The following is a 22,983-nucleotide window of genomic DNA, read 5'->3' on the forward strand; positions in this document are numbered from 1 at the left end:
ATAAAATAAATGTTCATTATTAAATTCTGAAATTTTTATCCAACATGCTAGACTCTTGTAAGAACAACATAATAAAAATTTCATAATTTTTTAGATCAAAAATTATATTTTTTTAAAAAAATTATTACAAAATTGAACCATTTTTGCACATAACTTTACACAACACTCAAATTCAAATATTACTCAATTAATTTATGCACTAACTATTTAAAAAAAATATTTTAGGTCATTACACCGCTTGTGCCACAATTCGGTAAAAGTATCATCCTCAAGTGTATTGATAATACCTTTACAAATTTTTTCTTTCATTGAACAAAGTGTGCGAGTCTTCTTACACTTAGCCACCACCAAAGAACACCCTTTGTGAGTTTCCATTTTCCATCACCAAATTTGTTGTTGTAGCCTTCATCATCTAGTTTTCCGATAGAAATCAAATTGTGGCAAATGTTGAGAACATGCCTCACATTTTTAAGCAACAACTTGTAGCCCAAATTTGTTTCTAAGCAAATATCACTCACGCCAACAATCTTGGACAAACCTTCATTACCCATTCGAACACAACCATAATCTCCTTTGGTATAGGAAGTAAAGAAATCAACTCGAGAAGTCACATAAGAAGAAGCACTGAAATCAATCACCCAATTACTCTCTTGGCCCACAAAATTGACACAATCATCTTCACAAACAACTGTCGTTGAGATCACCATCGATAGTAACTGTCGTTGTGTCTTCTTACTTCTTATCCACACTTTTGTCACACATTTTCTCCTTGTTCTTGAGCTTTCGGCATTCCCGCTTCATATGCCCTTTCTCATAGCAATAATGACACTCAATGTCTTTCTTTGAAAGGAACCATCTCTTGATTTGTCACGGCTTTGATCACGACCATGAGAAATCTTACTCCTCCCCTTGTTTTGTTTCGGCCTCTCACAACAAATGCCTCCGAATGAAAAGAACCCGTTAATTTTCTTCATCTCTTCATTCAACAAGCTACTACTGACTTGGCTCATTGTGACAACTCCATCGGGTGCCGAATTACTAACTATCACAACCAAAGTCTCCCAACTTTCAGGCAATGAACTAAGTAGCGTCAAAGCCTGCAACTCATCATCAAAAACAATTTTCATAGAAAAGAGTTGGTTAATAATACTCTTTATTTCATTCAAATATTCCGGAATGGGGTTGTCTTTTTTTTTAAATTAACTAACTTTCAAAACAGAAAAACTTTATTTGTGACTGATTTTCTATCATAAAGACCGTTTTAATTTTTTCATAAATCATGTGTCGAAATTTCAGTAGCAACATTATGAAACACACTATCATCAATCTATTGACGGATAAAACTAATGACTTTTCGATTAAGTCTCTTCCATTCATCATCTTTCATACCCCCGGGTTCGCCACTAGCTCCCTTAATAGGCCCATACAAATCTTTACAAAATAATAAGTCTTCCATTTTAGTTTTCCAAGTTACCCAATTGCTTCTATCGAAACTAAACATACGACCCACATTCTCATCCATTGATTTATACAAATAAATAAACTCAAATAAACCTTAAGCTCTAATACCAGTTATTAGGGAAAATAGATGTCCACAAGTAAATCAATCAATGCAAATAAAAACTAATGCGGAAAAAATTAAATCAATGATACATAAATTTTTACGTGGTTCTCTCAATATGAAGTACGTCCACGAGACCAAAATCCGATTTCACTATCAACCAATAGTTTTTAAACAATTACAAACGAGATACGAATAGTCTCACAAACCACCCTTAGGTGAATTCTAAATAATCACAAATAATCAAGAAGAAAGATCTCGCCAAATAAATGAACAAAAATTTTCGAAATAAAGTTAAAGATGATCCAAAATAACAAACCAAACAATGCTTCGAAGCAAAATAGCACCAAACAAAGCACAAAGCATTGTACCAATAGCACCCAAAAATACAAAGCGGCACTTAGGAAATCAATTCGACGGCGCCCTTTTCAGAAAAGCAAAGACCATCCCAAAACAATATTGTTGACTCTTCAACTTTTTATCCAAACCCTAGCTGCCACCAAATAAAATTTTAAATACTCATTGGCCTCCAAAAGTAAAATATAATATATAAAAATATATTATAACCAACACCAAATCAAAATAAATATTTTGATAAACTAATTAGGTCTCATACTCCAGTAAGGAGGTATGCCCAACAGGTTCCTTACTATGGATTGGGTTAAATCAAGCCGGCAACCAGTTATCCTGGAACCTAAGCCCACGAATGCCATGATGACACCACAGAACATCCTGTTTATTTCTGTTAAAAAAAAAAAACCTGTGTGTCCTGTTGTACAGTTGTCTTTTTTTTTTTCTTTTTTCTTTTTTTTTGTGGAAAGCCACATAAAATAAAACCCTTTTTTTTATTTATTTATCATTTTCACATAATATCATCATTCATCAGTAGAAAGAAAAACTTAAAGTAGCATCTTTGAATAAGAGCAATTATTTGTACACTCCAACCAGCAAGAAAACAATCCCATGAATCCCGCCTCCCTCGGTAGTGTGACGTCCCTTTCCCGTCTTTGTAATACTCTTAAAAACTCATCAGAGCTCAAACTGCCATCATGATTAGTGTCGAACACATAAAATATCATATCCACCACCTTCTTCGTGAGAGAGATACCACAAACCTTGCAACCAGACATACTAACTCTGTTAATATCAGTTATGAAATATGCTCAATTGACTGGAAAAAAATAAGTGCATAGTAAGTTTATTACATGATATGCAGCTCTTTGGAAATCAGGCTTTGTCAAGAGCCCATTCACTTTCCCATGACTGAAGATTGCGAGTGACAAGGGGCGTAACCTTTTACGAAGCTCTGCCAAATTCTTGAATTCTTCGAATGTAATGCGTATGTCTTTGAGATTTGGTTCATCGTTTAATTCTTCAACACGGTTAAGAAACTTGTTTACGTGTCGCATGTCAGCAGATGCAACCATTGACAACGCAAAATCTTTAGCAGATATGGTTCCTTGTGACTTGTAGTCATAATGGGCAAACTCCAACCGCAATATCTACAAAAGTGTAAAAGATATAGATTATAATTACTAGAGGTGTGTGAAATATAAAATAACAGTTATTTAAGGGTATGTTTGATTAGTAGGATTATAGCATAGGATTGGAATTGTTAATCCATGGACTCACAATCCTATGTTTGATTGTAAATTTTTTAACCAGATTACATGTACGGCGGATATTCAATCTGACGAAAATGGCGAATTTTTAATATTGAGAGGGATTGGGAATCATAATTTCAACTATGAAAGAAAAATAAAAATAAAATGAATACATAGTAAATAGTTATCTCACTAATTTAATTAGATAACTAATCCTACACTAATTTATAGGATTATTAATCCTTTCACTATTAATCCTTAAGGTATTGGTTTTGATAAATGTTATTAATTGAAGCAGATGGATCTAAGAGAATTAAAGCAGTTTAGAGTAGTTATTAAGGTCTAAAAAGTGTAACAGTTTATACTAACTTAGGCGTAAACTTTACATAATAGTATAGATTATTAACATGAAGTATCAAAAAAAAGTTATATGAACACTACCGAGTGAGATAAAGAAGTAAATGACTTATTTTTACCATACCACACATATTAACTGGAATCCCCGAAAAACATGAGAGAGAGAGAGAGAGAGAGAGAGAGAGAGAGAGAGAGAATTGCTTGACTTACTTCATCATGCAAGTCTCTCAAAAACTGGACAAATTTCCCATGTTCTAGGCATTGGTTGCCATCTTTGCCAAAGAAGTACTCTAGAAGACCCCCATCTTCTACAGAACCTGAAACTTTTAGTCCGATACGAAGTCCATCTCTGTGGCGAGCCCCTTGTCTGTTATGTGTTCGCATCAAGGTCATCACCTTCTTAAATTCATCCTTGTCTATCTCTCTGTTTATTCAGGTAAACAAGATGAGAACTTGAAAATCAATAAAAAAATATTAGCAGAAGATATCATTCTATGAGTTTCAACAAAAAAATACAAACTATTTTGCTAGATATAGAAGAAAGTATAAACAAATTGAACAATCATTTGCTTGCTTCGTTATAAATAAAAAATAAATAAACCAATGAACTTAGACTTATGATGCACTATGACGCTTAAAGTTAGGAAATGCAAAATACTCATACAGAAGATATTTGACAGTCACTTGTGATGCTTTTCTGGTTCTAGCATATGACACAATTAGAAATATCAAATGTCACTAAAAATAAAAATTTTAACAAAACAAAAAAACATTGTTATATTTATATAAAATTACAAATTATGTTATGCTAGCATTTAAATCAAGTTCTTAATCAATACAAGGTCATACCACTTCGTAGCCTAGTGATTCTCTTTTAGTAGTTTGTAGACTGTTATAATTTCTTAAACAAATACTCAAAATAATTAATCCATATCAGAAGCTTTTGGGTCAGTTTGGATTTTGTTCTTCTCAGGAACATAACAAACACTCTACAAATGAACTCTACTCAGAATAGTTTTGTTTTTTATGATTAAATTTACATGAAAAAAAAAATGAGGAAACTACACTGCTTGAATTATTTAATCAATACCAAAACCACAGAGATAAGAAAAGAAATTAGATGAAAGTAGAAAAAGAGAAGAACAAATGAACATATTTCAAGGTAAAACAACACCAAGTAGTGATATTGATTGTTCGAAAAACCACTAGATTCCTTAGTGGTTGATGAACATACATTAGATTTAGAGTTTAGACCTACCCGTTATTGTCGAGGTCAAACATTTTAAATGCCACAGAAAAGCTTGACTCTGGGATGCTGAGTAGTGTAACAAGAAAAATATACCTGTTACAGAAAAAAAAAAATTAAAATAAAATAAATAAAACTTTAATGAACCCTTTATGTAGATATTGTTAGGTTTTTATAATTGGCAATCCCGTTTGACAAAATTCCTTTCGGTTGTAATTTTATTCGCACTTTTGTTTCAGTAAGGCTGTGAATATTTATATGTGAAACCAACCCGAATTGTGCCTGTCTAGAGAGTTTGTACTAACATTCTGTATCTTGAGCAATCCTTGTTTGCCAAGCACAAATGGAGTCAAAGTTGTTTGACCGCTCAAGCAGTCATTTGTGCGCTCAAGCGGTGATGTGAACCATCCAGTATCTTTTCCTGCAAACTGAACTTCTGGAAAATATTTTTCTTCTCATGAGCGGTGAAGTGTGTGCTCGAGCAGTTGGCCTATATGTTTGCACAGACTTTTAGTCACACCACTCGAGCGGTGAAGTGTGTACTCGAGCGGTCTTCGCAATTCTGTTTTCTATAAAATGCGCCATTTATTGTTTTTAGGATTTAACCTATCCAGATTCTTAGAGAGGAAGAGAAAACAAAGTATTTTATATTTGAGGGTGTTTTGTATGAGTTTCCTTGGTGTGTAGAAGGTGATCGACTGATCAACGAATTACAGATTGTCAAACATCAAAGATTGTTCTTATTATTTAATTCACAAAATAGAGCAGTGTTCTTATTATAGAAGATGATCGATTGATTAATGAATTACAGATTGTCAAACATCAAGGGTTGTTCTTATTATTTCATTCACAAAATAGAGCAGTGTTCTTCGGTGGATTCTAGGAAACTTGAGCTTGAAACTTTAGTGGGTTCTAGAGTGGCTTATTGTCGTGAATTCAACATCAACGTTGTGGGTTCAACGTTGGGCAAGACAATTCCGAAGTGAAGACGGTGATGGAAGAAACACATTGGGATTGGTTCAATTCGGGCATGGATTCGCTAGGTAATTAAGAGTACTCGTATGGAAATTCCTTTTTTTTTTGTCTTCTTAGTAGATTGTTTTGTGACTTTGGGCCGTGATTTTTTATTACAGTTAGAGGTGCTCCAATTATGGTTTTTTCCATGTTAAATCATTGTGTCAATTTGTTATTGATTGTTTGATTGGGATTGATATCTCGAAAGTTTTTAGATTTTTCAAATATTTTACAAGCAATATCGATAACAGAATTGTAACTCACTCTGCAAATGATATAAGTCCATCGTTGTCGGTATCAAAAAGCATAAAAAATATTGAAGGAGCACAATGTAACTCGCTAGGAATCCATTCCCCTTTGAGATATCCCTCTCTAATACGATTTGATTCAGAGGGAGGAAATACAGGGACAACTGCACGCATCAAGTCTGCAGGCGTCATAAGCACCTCCCCACTTGGGGTTCGGATTGAGGCAAAGTACTCAAAAACCTGAAACAACAAAAACCACAAAATATAGCAAACATTAAATTTAATAATTGTCATAGAAGCAAAAAAGTGGTTTCTAACCAGTAACTACAATGAACTCACACATACTTCATGTATAATTTGAATCTCTAGGTTTATGATGATGGGTTTCAATTTCAGTGCTCAAGAGTCTTCTTTTTTTTCTTTTTTTTTTAAATCTAATTACTTGGGAATAATTAAAGAATGTAGTTACCAACCACAGCTAGCAACTAGAGAAGACTATATTGGCGTTATTAAGGCACATTTAGGCTCCCTTTGGATGAATGAATTTGAGGTTGAATTTATAAAATTATTGAAGGTAGATTAAAAACTTCAAAGTGGGGGATTGAATGGAGCTATGAGACATGTTTTTTTGTTAAGATCCTTGTACAAGTAGAATCTTTATGGAAGGATTTCAAATAAGTATTTTCACCAGTTATTTGAAACCTATCATTATAAAGCTCACAAATCCATTCTAAATATCTAATTCTAAAAATATGACATTGAACTAAAGTTTACACTCCTCAAATTTTTGATGTCAAACCTACTAATTTCAAATCCATAAATCCAAAAGAGCCGTGAGGTGGTTTCGTTTGGGAAGAAGGGTTGAGTTGCGTTTGGGGCTATTTTAGTCACAAAAAGACAAAATAGGCTTTTTAGCCCAATAAAATAAAATATCACATCTAACCCATAATCATTGCATTCTTTCTCTCACAAAAAATCAAAAAAAGCCAAAAAGTCCTTTCCAAACGAAGTTTTTTAGCCCCATGCTAAAATAACCAAAAAGTCAAAAAGTCAACCCACTTCCCAAACGAATAAGTATCCCCTCACCAAGATGGTACACACCGCAAGTGACACATTCTTTGATATCCTCAAAGCACTTCTTCAAATACGTGTAAATATATTAATGGGAAGGCTAAGACATGCATAAAATTTTTTGTATGCTCCAATATGCATTGTAAATCTAGTCTATTGACTGTAGAATAACAGCAATAATAAATAAATCAAAACTTTCAGTTTTTTCATTGGCAGTTTAAAGGATCAGACATTTTTAGAAGTAAATGAAAATATTTGTACTATACTGTCAAAAGCACTTAGACCTAAATCATATTCGTATATACTGCTTTGGTCCATAGCTATAACAATGGAGTTAGAGTATATCTTTAGTGAAGAAACATACCTTTTCAGGAGGACTTCGTGTTCTTATGCGTTTTTCATACTTAAAGAAAACCTTTCTCCTATATGCCTCTGAAAATACAAACAAAACCAGTACTAGAAAGTGATATCCAAGTGCAAATAAAGAGAGCATCACAATTGAACACATATACTAGCTAAACAAAGTGAAACCATGTTCAGAAATATGTTGTGCTTTACTTTGCATTTTTCTTATGTGTTTTTCCAAACAAATAAAGAAAACATTTTCATATGTGAATTACAAAGTACAAACAAGACCAGTTGTTCCATGAAGGTTGGCCTTACATAACTAGATAGAAATAATTGCACAAATAGAACCAAGCCTTAGGTTCCATCAAATGAGATCGGCTACATAAATCATTCTTCTATACTTGGCTCTATCAAATGTCATTTTATTAGTCAAATTAAGTAGATTCATATCTCTATTAACTACGCTAGCCAATGTCAATTTAAGTCTATCCCAACCCCTAACACTAAAAAAAGTGATCAATGTTCAGATATTGTTTTGTGTTTGGCCAAGACCAAAGATGGTGAAATGCAGCCTCGAACTTAACCACTCTCAACCTACTATGAAATTTGAAGTCGAAAAGTTTAATAACTAACTTTTCATCCTAATCCAATTGATATATGACTCTTCAAGCATAAACTAAACTATGGTGAATAACTTCAAGAACCTCAGGTTGAAGGACACCTTAGAGTCATACAAAACAATTAAATTTAAGTTCAAATTAGATTTTACTGATTTCAAATAAATATCCTAAAAACCATTTATTGCATCTAAGAATGTGAAATATTATATAAACACGAACACAGCCAATCTAACTCTGTCAGTAGACAGGTTAAAGTTAGGGATAAATATGAAAATTCACTTAAAAAATTGGACTTTTTAATCCCTACAACATGTAATATGTATCATTAATGTGAATACTCACTTAAAACATTACACATTTATTCCTAATTTAATGGCATTCGGTTTTTTGAGGAAATTTGATTGAGAGATTAAATTAAAACATTTTTTATACAATGCCGACTAAATTGACCAAAATGACACAAATCTCATGAACAAAAATGTAATTAACCCCATTATTCATATCAACCATTAATTAATTTAATTAATTATACCTCCAAATAAGAAGTTGGATTTGTGCTTAGGCTCTGCATTCACATTCGCATTCGCATTCGCATTCTGGCCTCGTGAATCAGCGAAAGACAAAAAAGAATTAGAATCAGAAAGAGAAGACCAGTAAGAAAGCCCTAGGCTCGACCCAACCACGAAGAAGATCCCCGAAGAGATCGATCTCAGAATCGACTCTAAATCTGAATTCGAGCGACCCCTCTTCTTGTTCCCTCCACTACCACCACCATTGCTATTGCTGGATCCACAAGAGGATGAGGATGAGCCGTTTGATTGGGTGAAGATCGGACGACTAGCGTTGCGTTGAGATGAAAGGAATCGAGGGATGGAGGGTGAGGATGAGGATGAGGATGAGAATGAGGATGTTCTGAGGAATGCCCAAGAATGCATAGTATGTGTAGTGAGTTGGAAATTTGGATTGGGTCTCCAGCAACAAATGGACTGAAAAACAGCACCATGGTAGAGAAGATATATGTAATGTAATTTAGAGAAGAGAGAGAGAGAGAGAGAGAGAGAGAGATTGGTAGGGGTGGAACGGATTTATTTGAACGAGAAATGTGGGGATGGAAGGTTTTTGGGTTGACTGGAGATTTGTTCTCAACGGCCTCTCACCTGTAACTTACAAGTTAGTTAGTTGATGCTGATTCGTTACTTTTGGACCCAACTGTCTCCCTAAACTTTGTATTTTTAAGAAAAAAATCTGCTATTTTTTGGATTTTGTGTAGTAAAAATTAAATTTGTGTAATATAAAGTCTATAAATATAATAAATCTGAATTATAAGATAAGACTCTAGGATAATTTCTGAATAGTTAAATGTAGGTTGGTAATATTGCTAAAATTTTACTGTTTTATATGTTAAATAGACAAAAGGAAATTATTGGAAGGATGCAACTCAGAGTTATTTGTAAATTTTCTTTTTTTATTTTCTACCTTGCATTGTTATTTTCCCAAGTTTGCGTAAAATAATATTTACCTCATATAGTTTTGAAAATTACATCTCGTTTATTAAAGTTTTTAATTTCATAATAAATAGTCCATTTTATTAATAAATTATCATGTCAATTAATAATTTTTAATAATGTCAAAATTTTATTTTAATTAATAATTTAGGTAATTTTATCATTGTATAGGAGAATAGTTAGAAATTTTATTTTTTTAGTTAATTTTGTTAAATAAATTTTTTTTTTAATAATAAGATATTTGTAATTTTCTAAATTAAATGAGACAATTCGTATTTTAAATAAATCTCAAAAAATATATTTATAATTTATTCATTTTTAAAATAACGAAAATTATAAACAGCTACCAAACAGGGCAATGAACCTGAGATTGTTCTCTAGAGTTTACTTGATCAATTTATTGGCTTATTAGTTTATTCGGATCATATAAAACCTCTATTTTTTATACATTTTTTCATATAATAAGTTAAAAAGTCAATTTATAAGTCACCTCCCAAAATAACCCACCACTAGCCATTCTTTACTTCGGTTACCATCCTGGGCAATCTCCTTTCACCTCTTTTGTCGACAATCTCATCAACTAGAAATTCCCTCCGACCATCATCTCTTGTAGGCAACACCACCTCCAGCTACTAACAAACACATTTACGGGATTATTTAGGATAAATTAAATAAGCGGACATTTTGATTTTTTACTAAAAGATATATAAAAAAATAAAAAATTAATAGGACCCAAAACTAAATTATAAAAAGTGTAGTATTTTAATACACCCCAAACAAGTTCTAAATGTTGTCACCAACTACCACCATCTCCTAAGATTGGCAATGACCTGAAATAAAAATAATAATAAAAAAAAGGGGGTTTAATTAGACCTCATTTAGAGTTTGACTTTTTTAATGATTTTTTTTTAAATTAAAAAAAAAATTAATACATTTAGAAATGACTTTTTTTTAGTTATATGGGAAAAAAAAATAATGATTGGTGTAAATGATTTACATTTTTAGTGATATTTTAATTTTTTTTAAATAATTTTTTAATCAAAAAATTAAGTTGACAAAAGACAACTTAAAAATCAACTGTTTTAAGTACGCACCAAATTTGTTCCCAAAAAAAAAAAAGCACACATCAAACATGAAGGGGCAATTTTCACGAAAGTTATTGGCTAGTTTTGAAGTATTGTTCCACACTATTTTATTAAGGGACAAGTGTCTCATTAGTCCTGTTTGGTAGAGTTGTGGAAAAGTGCTTATAATTTATGCCTAAACAGCTTATATCTTATAACTATGAACATAAGCTGATTTCTGACTTATTCTTAAAGCATCTCTTGCCCCACTCAAAGAATAAGCTGATTTCTGACTTCCAAAAAGCTATAAGTTATAAGCTATAAGCTAAATCAAACACATCAAAATAACTTAAATTAAGTTGAAAGCTGAAATAAGCTGATTATAATTTCTACCAAACAGGCACATTGTCTCTCAAAAAAGGGCAAAAATGTAATAGGTTTTACTGATTCAATCAATAACAACCAAATTGAAGCACCACCTCAATTTGCCCCATAAACGAGCAATAAATTTTCGATTTCCACCAACATTTTAATCAATCTTTTTAAACAATATCAGAAAGAATTGACTAAATGCGATTGAATTTCTTTCCTAAAATATCCTCAATCTTTTTTAAAAAATTTTAAATTTATGGAACAAGTTTTCTAGACCACCAGTTGGGAGTTCTTAAAGAAAGTAATGGAATAAATAGTGTTCTACAAACACTAAAAAAATTGCGAAAATTATTATTAAAAAAAATCTTGAGAGGTTTTTTTTTTTTTTAGATAGAAAAAATCTTGAGAGTTTGACTTTTACAACAAAATAAACTCTATTAGAGATCCCACATGTATTACTAAATACTCATATGGGTGTAGATCTCATAAATATGTGGTAATTTATTTGAGGTCACTAGCATTGTTTTTTTTTTTTAATTTTGTCAATTTAAATTTTAATCTTTTTATTTGTTTTCAATTTAAATCATCAATCCTTTTCGTTAAGTAAAAATCAACAAAAAAATGATATTTTAAAATCAACAAAAAATGATATTTTAAACATTTTTTTGTATACTTTCATTGAGTTTAATAATTAAAATACTATTTTTTTCACCAATTTAACTTAGGGATATTTACCAATAAGACTCGTCTCACAAACAAGTACTTAAATCAGTCCCAAGTTTTTTCTATTGATTTGTTACAAACAAGTACTTAAATCAGTCCTAAGTTTTTTCTATTGATTTGTTAAATCTTATTAGTGGAGAGTTTCTTTCTGTGTGGTCTTATTTTTTATTTTGGTAGTATTTTAGTAGACAGCTATACTCTTTTATTAACGTGACAAGTATGATGTGATATTTCAATGTGGCAAGTATTAATATGACACTCCAAAAAATTAAAAATTCCTTAGTGTACTCTTTTCAAATCTGACAACGTAGTTGGTATGATGTTGCACTCCAAAATTTTTACTCCAAGAAAACTAAAAAAAAATTTAGTGTACTTTTTCAAATGTAATAACGTAGCGGGTATAATGTAACATTAAAAAAAAAAACTTTTTAGTGTACTTTTTTCAAACGTAATAACATAGCGGGTATGATGTGACACTTTACAAAAAAATTAAAAACTCTTTAGTGTACTTTTCCCAAACGTGACATGTGATACTCCAACATAGCAGGTATAATGTGACACTAAAAAACTTCTTAATGTACTTTATCCGAATATAACACTTCAATACGGTAGGCAAATAAATTATTACACATCTAAAATGACTAAATGAATCACAAGAAAAAATATGAGACTATATAAATTACAAGTTCAAAATATAGGACTTATTAGTCAATCTCCATTTTACTTAACAGAAATGGAATATGGTTTAGATTGAAAATAAATTTAAAAAAAAATTACAATTTAAATTGACAAAATGAAAAAACTCATGATTTATTTTATTGTAAGGGTCAAAAGACTCATCAAAGTGATTTATATTTTCACAAGTGTCACTATCACATTATTATGAACTTAAATTTTATGTGAAATTTTGTATGTTGGTACACAATGTCATTCCCTGCAACTGTTCTGAAAATAGGCTCCTGAGATGCAATATCGGATGTCATAAAAGACATAAGTAAAGTCTTTTCTATTATCAATTGATTTTTGGAAAGATGTGAAACACGGTCCGACAAATGGTATTAGAACCAAGTGTCATGGGTTTGAATCACGAGAACATTATTGTGACGGAGGAATTATTGATATACAATGTCCCTCCATGTGATTGTTTTAAAGGAAAAATGCGGCAGACCTCCAATAAAACCGATCCCCAGTGACCCTCCCAGTGCCATGTGGCACTGGGTGATTGGAAGGAAAAAAAATATATATATATATATATTATTTTTGCCTACTGAGGGTGCTGGGGGTCCCTAGCACCACTGGTTTTAAAAATAGGTCCACGAGACACAAACACAACGTCAAATGTTATAAAAGATATAAGTAAAACCCTTTCTATTACTTATTAATTTTAAGGCAGAGTTGGGTAATGGAATTAGTTGAGGCTTTTGAAAACAATGGTGATAGTCTAACTAAAATGACAATACAGCAGTTTGATGACACTAATAATTCACTGTGAGACTTGTAAGTTTGAATACATTGGGCGTTTGATGCAGCTTTTTTTTTTTTTTTTTGAAATTTGTAATAGATTGCTTAGGTAACCTTTGCTTACAATTTATTAAGTAAAAATAATTTAAATAAATTATAAACAATTATATTTTAAATTATAATAAATTGTATCAAACAAATCATAATTTCCCTCACTTTTAACTACTGTTTAATTCCATTCCATAAAGAGAGGGTGATCATGAATCCGTCCAATCCGCTCAATCCGATTGAACCAATCCAACCCAATTGATATTGAGCTGATGCATGTCTTTCGACAGATGGATGCGATTGAAATATTTCAAATTTCACGGATACTATTCGGATGACGGATCAACCATCTCACACCCGCATAAACTCGATTTGTCCCTAGATAAAGTTCAAAAAACAATTACTAACAAGTAACAACAGAGTAGAAATAATAATTTTTTTTTATGAAAATAAAAAATAATACCTTAAAAATATGCATGTGTGGTGCTCTGACAAATTATACACAAATAATATAGATTTTTTCATATTACTAGTTATTGAAGATTGTAAAAGTTATGAATTATAACTCAAAAAAAATCCAAAATTTGTGAAGTCTATTCCGCCAAACCGATCGCATCTATCCGTCAACCCGTATGATCCACTCAATCCACATTCACCAAATTGGTGGGCCAATGCTAATTTATTTTTTTTAATCTACTAAATTTTGAATAAATAATAGATAAAATATCACCTGACCTAACCTGATGTGTGACCACCGGAGGGAAGTGAGAAATGACCCTCTTTTAAGCCCATTCATTTATATCTTCACCGTCTCATCTACTTCTTATAACGAGTACAAGTTGGGAATTAGTAACCATTTAAATAACATTATTATTTTTCAACTACAACTTATAATGGGGACAAATTGGGAATTAGAAAACATAAGGTAGATAAATTATTTAATACTTATCAAGAATCGAGTGGCACTCATAAAATTTTAAGAGCAACTAATATTTGTGGTCCTTGTCATTTTTCTTTTTTGTTAATTTGATTTTTAATTATATCAATTTTACTTTTTAAATTTTTATCATTATGACAATTTAGTTCAATTAGTAAATTAGACAATAATCAAAAGAAAAATTATTCATTAAAAAGGAATTAGATCTTTTCAAATTAGATGTTAATCCTGCCATTTAAAGGAGAATATACTATTTCAATTTGAACGTTAATCCCTCAATCACTTTGAGAATAATGAATTGACTATTTTACGTATTGATTTCAGTATAATTTCTAAAATATTGTTATTAATTAGATCAAACTAACGCAATAGAAAAATAAAATTAATGCAATTAAAATTATAAAGGTCAAATTAACGTAAAAAGACAAACTATAGAGAGTACAAATATAATTTATCCAATTTTTAAAATTATCAACAAGAAGATGAAATTTTAACAGTCAAATTGACTTGATTGACGGTGAATCGGGTTGTAAATCAACCAATATGCATGCAATTTTCATTCTAATTGCATATATCCTGGGGTGTATCAACGTCAAAAAGTCAAAACAAAAATATATATGATTGATATGATTTGTACGTATCAGCCAATATTTAAAATCATAGCTACTTCTCAACAACTTCTTGTAATGAATTCTAGAGACAAGTTTTCTGGACAGAACACCAGTTGGGAGTTCTGAAAGCAAGTTATGGAATTGGTTGGGAGATTTAAAACAAAACTGGTAGCATAGCCAAAAAAATGATGAGTAACACCTAACAATTTCATCACACTAATGATGCATTGTTTTAAATTGCATATATACAGAGGAAAGTAAGAAATGACTCCCCTTTAAGCCCATTCATTTACATATCTTCTTCACCTTCTCAACAACTTCTTGTATATATCAAAAGCATCAAACATGATCACCAATTAGCCATGGACTGGTTCTCCTGGCTGTCAAAAAGCGGCCTCCACCGCTCGCTCACATACGAGTATGGTCTCATATTCACTCGCAATGAGCTCGAAGAGGAGGATTTGAAATCCTTCAACCACGAATTTCTCCAAAGCATGGGGATCTCCGTAGCCAAACACAGGCTAGAGATTCTCAAACTTGCCCGAAAGGAGGTTGGAGATGGCCCGCGAAGCGTTTTGAGGCTCTTTTTAGCCATCAACAAGGCCAGGAAGAGCTTCAAAAAAAGCATTGGCAAGTGGGCTCTTTTTAGGGATTCGGATAGCTCCACTGTGCCTGAGTTAACCCCTTTCCAGGCTCATTGGACTGGAGCCCTAAGGAAGCACCATAGTTCAAAGGAGTTCAGCCAAGAGAAGGTTATGGTCACAAACAGGAGCATAATGAGGTCCGGACCTTTGGATAGGAGGACCCATGAGAGAATGATGGTGACAAGTAGGAGCCTAAGTGTTTCTGGGCCTCTAGATGGGAAAATGCAAGAGAGATCCATAAACCGAAGCCCGGTCGTATCGGGCCCATTGGACAGTAGAGTTCAAGAGAGATTGTTTTTTGTCAACAAAAGCCCAGATATGTCATGGCCTTTGGAAGTAGGTGATTTGAGCCCAAGGGTCAATAATCACTATGGCAAAGAAAAAATGGTTGGTGATGATGATGGAGTTCAGCCACTATGGTCTCTTTTGTTTCAAGATATAAAACCCACTTGAAAAATGTGTGTTTTTTAATGTTTTATTGTGAGTGATTATCATTTTTGCAAGAAAAAACAATCACTTTTGTGTTTTTTTGGTTTTTTTTAAACTTCTCTAAAGATGTTGATCCAATCAGTTACATTAGGTCCATATTGCATGATTTTTCATCTTTGTAGAAATTATCTATGCAATAATAAATTCACTAAAGGAAGGGGTTGAGTGTGTTGAATTTATAAGTTTTCATTTTTTTTTAATTTTATTTTTGATCTACAAAAGTCAGGAGTTATTCTTTCACCCTTATAAAGTAACCAAGTGATTGCCCTCCTTATTGGGACTAACCCCGAGAGTCATGGTGCCATGGTGGCCAACTAAGTTAACTAGCTTTTTAGTTTTTTTTTGGTTTTTTGACTTTTTTTATGACGGAGGAAGTGAATTAAAAATTGAGAAGTACCTTTTAACCCACTTTTCAAAATAAATCATAGTTGATTAATTTATAAGTTTTTATGCAGACAAGACGTTATGAGTTTTATTTTATTTATTTTAATATTATTATTTTGTTAAGAATCTTCTAATTTATAGAATCGTAGAATTATTGATGGTTCAAACGGGCCATACAACTTGTACTGTGTGAACATGTAATTTTAAGCATAATTAGAGCAACTTTTCCTTTCTAATAAACAAATTTTCACTCTTCCTATATTTGGCATTTGATATACCAGAACAAAACAGTTAGAGTAAAATAAACATATTCAGAAACTATTGTTTACTTTAAAAATTGAAAAAAAACATTTAAACTAAAATTTTACAAATATTATCACATTACTACTGCCACCATCATACCCCACCACCACCGTCGCTACTCACACCATACAACCATTATTACAATGGTTTCAAAGATATGATCAAATATAAAAATAGAATAAATAAATAAAATATATATATATATATATATATATTTATGTCTATGATCTAAACACATCGCCTAAGAGTATTTCCAACGGTGCATCAATTTTTTCATCAAATTTAAATAAAAATTTGAATAAAAACTCCCTTTGATATCAAATGCTCCAACGGAGAATTTTGGAGTTTCATCAGAACACGATCGATCGAGTGAACAACCGAGCAGATGTTCAGCCGGTCGACCGACCAGTCTAAATTTTATTTTTATTTTTTGCCTTAAGGTGTTTGATCGGGCGGATGTCTAGCCGATCGACCGGCCAGTGTAAATTTTTATTTTATTTTTTTGCCTTGAGGTGGTCGACCTGAAGGACAACCGAGTGGTCACCAATCAGTGTAATTTTTTCACAAATTTTTTCCTTGAGGTGGTCATATGGGAGGACATCTGGCAACGGTAATGAACAGTGATTTGATAAAAGACATATTTACCCTCAATTTGACGAAAGAAAAGTGAAATTCTCAATTTGATACATATTTGATGCAATCATTGAAGCAGCAGCTAAATTCATTTTTCATCAAATTTAAATTTGATAAAAAATTTGGGTAAATATTAGAGATGATCTAAGATAACTTTTTTGAAAAGTGTCAAACATTCTTTTTCTTTAATTTAAAGGTAACAAAAAAAAATGGAAAACTTGTGAAACAGTCTATCTAGAGTTTGTTCACATACTTTTGGAAAGGTACCCCTTTCAGTTAGTGGTTGGTTAGTTGTGTAGCAACTGGTGAGACTTGTGTGACCAAAATGCACCTCTTTAATCTACTATATATTCATTATAAATAAATATTGTAATTCGTGAAACAAATAATTATAATAATAATAATAATAATGATAATAATAATAATTTCACATTTTGTGTGTAACAAAATTTGATAAATGTATTGTTACCGACTTGTGACATTATGATTGAGGGCAAACATGCACACGTTTATACAAAATTTAGTAAATTTATTCAGTTTTTTTTTTTTTCTTCTTTTTTTGAGTGTCCTTTCTAAATCTGTCATAATATGTTTCAAACATAATCTAAAATGTAATTGAAATTTGTTGTTCAGGAAACGGGTATATGTTATTTAAATTGCAATTATATTAGCAGAAAGTCTATAAATCGTGAAAGAAAAATCAAAGAAAACAATAAATATATTTAAAAATTTAAATTACAGTGTAGATCTAATTTTGTTATTGTGAAACCCTTCATAAATGAATCTTGACCCTAAATTGTAAATTATGAATAATTTTTTAATTTTGTTTCTGAATTTATAACTGTTGTTATATTAATCATATTAAAATCTTATAGTATTCTAAGGATGATAGCATTTAAAGATTAGTAATATTATGAACTTAAAAATTTTGGTCAAAAAATATTTAGTATAAACATTGTGTGGTTGAGATTTATGAAATTTATTTTAAGTATGAGTTCTGTTATACAAAAATTGAATTTAGATCATACATCACAATTCAAGATAAATAGCTTGATTTATTTATTTATTTATTTTTTTTTTTTTTTTTGAGTCTCTATCTTTTCTGTTTGAAGATTAAAACAAAATACATACACATGTGACCTGTACTGTACTAAGGACAAAACCATTAGCAAACTTGGTATTTAAAGTCTGCTTGGCCAGCTCAGAGAACACATACAATATTGGATATAGCCCCATTGTATGACACGACTCCATTAGCCTTATCCTTATTGTAAAAGAAAGAAAACAAAAGAAAAAACATCATCCTGATCCACTACAATCCTACATGGTACATACTTGAACATCATCACATGTGTTTGTCACAAAAGGGTACAAATGTAGATCCCTCTGTTTAGTGAAGTTTATTTGAGCTACTTAGAGTTTATTTAGAATTTATTTTTTATTACAATTTGTATTAAATTATTTAGAGTAATTTTTACTTACGATTTATTAAGTAAAAATAATTTAAATAATTTTTTTTTAAAAACTATTATTTAAAAATTGAGAAAGAAAGAACAAAATGAAAGGTAAAATGATCTTCTGTCAACCAAATCAATGGATTGGATCAGTAATTTCAACTCTTTTATGGGAATGCTAATTAGATTATGAGAAGAGATTGACAGTCTACAGGATTAGCAATCACATGCTATTTCTCTGTCATTTTGGAAACATAGTAAAAAGTCACGTTTTTTGACAAAATATCCAAAAACATGGTTGTCAAAAAGGCAACAAAATTCCTTTAGGAAGCGTCAAAAACGCAGTCCTAAAATTACAAATTAGGGTATGTATTTTGTTTGATCATTTTAATTTGATAAGGCTAATGGAGTCTAAGGGTATCTTGATCAGTCTAATGGTATCTTGATCATTTTAATTTGATTTGACACCATAAATAAATATTAAACTAAAAAGCAAAAAGTCAGCTTTTTACCAACTTCCCAAATCACTTCTAAAAAAGTCAAAAAGCTTGGTAAAAAGCCAAAAATTAACTTTTTACCAACTTTTCAAAACAACAAACAAACATAGTTTAAGTAGGACTCACAAATTGTTAAAAATAAAAATAAATACCATCAACATAAGGTAATTGCAATGTCATAGAGTACATACAATTTATGCATTGGATTGTGTAACTAACTCTTGTACTTCTATCTTTATGCAATTATTTTAAATTTATACCATTTTATTGCAGTTGTTCCCAATTTTTATTTATTTTTATCATATTTGTTTGTTTTTCATGTAACGACCCCAAAATCTGTAACCGAAATTGCTTTTATGTCCTTGTGAGTTGAGGCATTTTAATTTGATTATATCTGTTCAAATTGAGGAATTACCTGTTGAGTCACAGCTTTAAAAATTGAAATTACCGACCTTTATGGGTTCAAAAATCAAAATTGAGTATTCGGATATGTTAATGAGAATTTTTAGAACTATTTGGGAAAATTAATTAGAAATTTAATTTGTCTGGTCTGTTAACACATGTTTGGGTAACTAACTTTGTACTGTAAATTGAAGGCCTTAGAGGCCCAATAATTTGAAATTAATTCTATATTTGAGATTAGCATGACTTTTAGGTTATAATATGATTTTCTGTGAAATTTTGACTTGGAATGATTAAACTGGTTGATTTTCGTCTTTATTCACATTTTAGATATATATGTCCTTTGCCTATTTGATCTAGGGCCACTATTCAAAATATCTCCTGAGGGAGAATTAGAAGAGGAGAATTTTAGAGGGAAGGAGAAGTTCAACAAGGAAGAAAATTGAGAAGGTTTAGAGATGGAAGCTCAAGGTGAGTTTAATCTACCTAGTCCAACATCTTTCTTGGATTTGAGTAAGAATTCCCTTTCATTTGTGAGATTAAGGTGGTAATTGGAGTTGTGTGTGTGTTAATTGTTGAATTGGGAAGATGTTCTTATCACTTGGTTGTTTGGAAGTAATTGAGTTGTATGGAAGGAATACATCTTATTCTTTGATTTCTTATGTTGAATACACATGGTTGTCCTTATATCTTATGTATATATGTATCAAATATAAGGGAATTGAATTGTCATATGGAATTAAAGGGAGATTGCCCTTGTTTGTGTGTTTGGGAATTGAGTAGTAGTTTGAGATTATGATGTTTAATGGAAGCTAATAATGTGAAATTTAGCATGTATTAAAGGGTTTTGGGCTTTGATTTACATGAATTTGAAGTTTGATTTTGAAAATGAGAAGATCCTAATCAAAACACCATTTTCGGACAAAAAATCACCCATCGTCGCACGTGCGGAAAGACCGCCGCACGTGCGGCAGTTCAGCCCCAAAACCAATTTTGTTTCTGCTAAAAAGGCACGTCGTGCCGCACGTGCGGCCCTATTCCCGCACGTGCGGCCCTGTTTCCTGAACGTGCGGGAGACATCTCTGCTCCGTCAACTTTGAACAAGCATATCTTTTGCCTCCGGACTCCGTTTTGAGTGATTCTTGAGCCTAAAATGAAGCCCCGGAAGTCTAGTTTCCAATGGTGGTGGTCTCACTCCCAAATTCTAAATACAGAAATAGTTATGCCCAAATTAGTGAGAGTTTCTCACTTTCTGTCTACCGGTTTTGTACCGTTTCTTCGTCGGAACCTTTCTCCTATCACTTCCTCTTATCTTGAGGCATGGATTATAACCTATGGAGGACTAATGAGTCTAGAACCACCATGGCTATTGATTAAAGAATAAGAAAGAGATTGGTTTTATTCTCATATTCTGTTATGTGCATTATGTTTGTAGGTCAAGACGAGGACATCGTTCCACCGCTTCAGAGACCTACCACTGTGAGTAATACTACGGAAATGTACATTTTATTTACCATTAATAATTATTGTCACTAATGCTCTGTTCTTCGTAAGTGATACATGAACATTTATGACGATTGGAAGTCAATGTGAACGTTGAAAGATTGGCATACATCGGTATGACTTTAAAATCATTATGTCCTGTCAATAGCTAATAAATGGAACTATGGTATTCCGGTATCTCTGGAATCCTTCAATCGGTAAAATGTGTTTACCTTTCGTTAATATTTATCAAGAACGTTCTGTTAAACTTAAGTTAACTGCATTAACTCAGGCGAATGATGCAATGGTTACCAATAATACTCTGTTAGTTACGGGTCAACCATATTAACATATATGAATGATTAAATAAAGGTGTATGTTACTGAGTAATAGCTCAAGTGAACCATACCATTTCTTAATGAATAAAGAGACTTTGTTGTTCATCTTCGAAGAATCAGAATAATTGGAAAGTTATGTAAATCCATATGAACTCAAAGTGATTCCGAATCTACAACATGAACGCAAAAGTTTAACATCATTAAGTGACCCACATGAGAATGTGAATTATTCCATTTTGTTAAGCGCACGATAATGACATGATATAACAAGAAATGCCCTATTACGTTATGAGTTAATGAATGATTATCCATATATGTAAAAGTATTCATGGCATCCTAAGCACAAGGCCCTTACCCGGGGGTAATAATACCGTGGTCTTATGGCCCTTGCCCGGGGGTAATAATATCGTGGTTCAAGTAAGTTACGAGATATCTCTTGCCACCGACGGTCTTGTACGGGTGGGTTATGTTTTGCCATCGACGGTCTTGTACGGGTGGGTTATGTTTTGCCATTGACGGTCTTGTACGAATGGTACCACCGACAGTCTTGTACGGGTGGATTATAATCAAGCATGAACTCTGATTTCTGTTTCTGATTCAAGCATAATTAAGAATATGTATGAATATGTTTCTATTTATCCGTTCCGTTTATGCTATGTTATAACATGATATGAATTGATCGGTCTTTAAGACCTAATGATTTCTGGTATGGAGCAAAATGCTACACGGAACTAAGTGCTACGACGTGAGTCACCTCTAGAATCCGTGTGAGACACCTCTTGTGTTCATACAAGTATGTTCAAGGGCTATATGCCAATATGTGTAAAGCTTAATGTTAATACGTTCAAGGGCTTAATGCCATTCTGTTAAAGGGCTTAATGCCATTCTGTTTAAGGGCTTAATGCCACTCTGTTCAAGGGCTTAAAGCCATTCTGTTTAAAGACTGGGCCTAAGGTTGTCCTGAAATTAGTACAAAATCAGATTAACTATAAGTTCTCTGCATTTATATACCTTCTGATTCAAGTTAGTTATTGGATTATCACGTACTATTATTCATTGAGCCTTGCTCACTCTGTTTTTATGCATGTTTATGTAGGTGAGCCATCGGGGATTGACACTAGAATTGTATTGGGGCCAACCTGTTTGCCAAGCCGCGCCTGGGGTACGCCTCCGTGTTGAGGCCTTACTTTTGATTACTGGGAGTTATGTAATTTTTGGAGTCTTATTTAAGTTTGTGTGAGATCTGCGTAATTTTGTGATTGTATATGTAATTATGGGAATATATGTAAATGCTAAATTAATTAAGCCATCATGTATGTACAAGCTCAATGGATGTTGCATTTTATTGATATTGCTTCCGCTTAAGGCCCCATATGTGGTTAAATATTATTCTAAAATTTCTGTTTGAGGCCTACGTACAGGTCGATCATGGACCAAACTTTTAGAGGCGGGTTTGAGTCATGACATTTTAAATCATAAAAACATTTAACCTTTGTTTTCCAAGTGGATGAGTGACAAGAAATGTGGATCCCACAAAACAGGCTTAAAGATAATGTGTAACAGAAGG

At 32.0% G+C, this 22,983-nt stretch overlaps 2 protein-coding genes and 1 long non-coding RNA gene across 3 annotated transcripts; 2 read left to right on the forward strand and 1 right to left on the reverse strand.

The window, feature by feature from the left end:
- Positions 1–271: 271 nt before the first annotated feature.
- Positions 272–9,287, reverse strand: LOC114305955 (calcium uptake protein, mitochondrial). The gene is made up of 7 exons (XM_082924234.1): positions 8,602–9,287; positions 7,466–7,533; positions 6,047–6,270; positions 4,781–4,864; positions 3,733–3,946; positions 2,767–3,063; positions 272–2,676 (listed from the first exon to the last, which is right to left on the reverse strand). The coding sequence occupies exons 1-7, from the start codon at positions 9,002–9,004 to the stop codon at positions 2,461–2,463; spliced, it is 1,506 nt and encodes a 501-aa protein (XP_082780360.1). The 5' UTR covers positions 9,005–9,287; the 3' UTR covers positions 272–2,460.
- A 5,865-nt stretch (positions 9,288–15,152) lies between these two features.
- LOC114259042 (uncharacterized) lies at positions 15,153–15,887 on the forward strand. The gene has a single exon (XM_028199029.2). The coding sequence runs from the start codon at positions 15,153–15,155 to the stop codon at positions 15,885–15,887; it is 735 nt and encodes a 244-aa protein (XP_028054830.2).
- Positions 15,888–19,947: 4,060 nt separating this feature from the next.
- Positions 19,948–22,767, forward strand: LOC145823260 (uncharacterized). The gene is made up of 3 exons (XR_014365530.1): positions 19,948–20,067; positions 21,032–21,075; positions 22,513–22,767. It is a non-coding gene; the product is annotated as an uncharacterized LOC145823260 (long non-coding RNA).
- Positions 22,768–22,983: the final 216 nt, after the last annotated feature.

Source organism: Camellia sinensis, chromosome 4 (assembly GCF_055761805.1).
Source record: "Camellia sinensis isolate YWXY chromosome 4, ASM5576180v1, whole genome shotgun sequence".
NCBI classification, from domain to species: Eukaryota; Viridiplantae; Streptophyta; class Magnoliopsida; order Ericales; family Theaceae; genus Camellia; species Camellia sinensis.